The 2,141-nt window shown below is 46.7% G+C and overlaps 1 protein-coding gene across 1 annotated transcript in view; it reads right to left on the bottom strand.

Annotated features, from left to right (window-relative positions):
• Positions 1-607: 607 nt before the first annotated feature.
• Positions 608-2,141, bottom strand: part of LOC107124868 (tumor necrosis factor receptor superfamily member 11A-like) — a gene marked incomplete at its 5' end in the record, with an annotated part of 29,595 nt that continues 28,061 nt past the window's right edge. The window contains one exon of the mRNA XM_015428370.1: positions 608-1,590. Coding sequence (XP_015283856.1) covers positions 1,178-1,590 — 413 coding nt within the window. The remainder of the gene's footprint in view (positions 1,591-2,141) is intronic.

Raw genomic sequence — 2,141 nt, forward strand, 5'->3', positions numbered from 1 at the left:
AGGAAGGTAAGGAGGAGAGCCAGTTTGGTTTAGTGGTTAGGAGCGTGGACTCTGATCTGGGAGAACCGGGTTTGATTCCCCGCTCCTCCGCAGGCAGCTGCTGGCGTGACCTTGGGCCAGTCACAAGTTTTCTCAGAGCTGTTCTCCCACCAGAAGTCCTCGAAAGAGCTCTCTCAGCCCCACCTTCCTCACAGGGTGTCTGTTGTGGGGAGGGGAAGGGAAAGGAGTCTGTAAGCCGCTCTGAGACTCCTTTGGGTAGTGAAGGGTGGGGTATAAATCCAATCTCTTCTCTTCAATCTCTTCTCTCTCCCCCATCCCTTGGGGCAGGGAGCTGGCAGGTGGGAGAAAATTTGCTGACTTAGGTAACTAATTCAGGTTGCCCCATTAAACAGCTGGCTCTGCAAAAACTGTGGTTCCATGCAATGTTCCCTCTAAGCCGTGGAGTCCTGTGTGCAAAATTTCTGCTTTGCGAGCTGCTGGCATTAAAGTTGTGAGCAAGCGATTTGGCTGCTGCATAAATCAGTTTGCTCTGGAGCCCTCCTTCCTGAGCGGAGACCAAACTCTGTGAGCTGGAGGCTAAAAAAATGTGAGCTAGCTCACACTAACTCAGCTTAGAGGGAACACTGGTTCCATGTTATGTGTGTACGTAGCCCCAAATCCACCATTATAACAAAAGGCAAGCTTGTTGACTGGAGTCTTTGGCAGCTTCGCACTCTGATTTTGGTACATATGCAATGCTAGCAACATATCGTGCCAGAGTTCCCCAGTATTTCAATTTGTTCCCTGATAGTTGTGAGGAGACGCACCATCTGGCATCCAATAATACCCTGTCCTTTCACACAGGGCTTCGGAGAATCTCCAAGACGAGCAAAGGTCTCAGTCCTGGCTGGTCAGTCCCCGCGATCTGTAAGAGGGACAAAGCCCAAGGTCTGCAGAGGGTTCCAGGTTCAAATCCTGGCATTTCCAGTTAAAGGATCTCTGGCTGTAGGCACTGCGGGAAGAGTTTTTCTCTGAGATCCTGGAGAGAGCAGCTGATGATACTGAGTTTGACGCTCCAGTAGTCTGAATCAGTACGAGGCGGTTTCACATGCCACCGCCTGATTTCTTAAGAGCAACATGACTGCGGGGTTATTTAGTGCAATCCGACTCATGTCTCCCGGGCAAGCAAGCATTCCCATCAGTGCCATACCTTCTCTAGAAACTGTTCTGGTCTCCCCTCCTCTTGTACAGGTTGGGAGGCTTCGTTCCCAAGGTGTTTTCTGTTTGGACAGTCTTGAGTCTCTTCCTGGACTACCGGCCCCGAAGTTCTCTTGTAGTCGCCCACACCGCCGGCTCCTCCTTCGCTTTCCGTGCTGTGATAGGAGTCCATCTCTGCACATTTCTCCTTATACTGGTGAACGTTGCCCGCAAACGTCTCACAGCGGTTATTTTCCTCCTGTACCGGACTGCCCAGGTTGCCCTCCGTCGCCCCGGGAGACGCGGAGCCCTCCTGGGAGTTCTGACTAACGTAGACGACGATGATGTCGCCTTTAAAATTCATGACTTGTCCGCTTGAAATGAATGTAGAGTTACCGTTTCCAGTCACATTTCCTAGAGGGTGTGAAGGAGAAAGAGAAGCACAATATATCTCTGTGTCATTTTTTTTTAAAAAAACAGTGCTTGTAAAGAAGTAAAGAAAGAGGGTAGCACCTAGAGATGTAAAATTTCCGGAAATTTTGAAGCTCAGAAAACCCCCCAGTTTTTCCCCAGTTTTTTTCAGGGGGAAATGGAAATTTTCGGAAAAATCGGAAAAAAAAATAGCATTTCTTTTGTCTTTCCCAGATTGAAAGTCATTCTGTTACTTTAGGAACATAAAATATGACTATGGGCATTTTTACTTGGCATGAAATTATCACAACTAGCATATTAAAAATATAGTGTATCCAAACAATTATTACAGAATACCCCCCACATGCAAAAACAAAACTGAAACTTTTTCTTTTCTCGTGACAATACCACCTCCTAAAGGAAGAAATGCATCTTGTTCTTGCATTGGAGAGTTCAGTTTGTAACCTAGGACTTGCTTGTCCTCAGTGCACAGAAATTAGATCAATCTGATACCATATATATATATTTTAGAAATGATTTGGAAAATATTTGAA

The sequence above is a fragment of the Gekko japonicus genome, unplaced genomic scaffold (assembly GCF_001447785.1).
Source record: "Gekko japonicus isolate JY-2015 unplaced genomic scaffold, Gekko_japonicus_V1.1 scaffold5318, whole genome shotgun sequence".
NCBI classification, from domain to species: Eukaryota; Metazoa; Chordata; class Lepidosauria; order Squamata; family Gekkonidae; genus Gekko; species Gekko japonicus.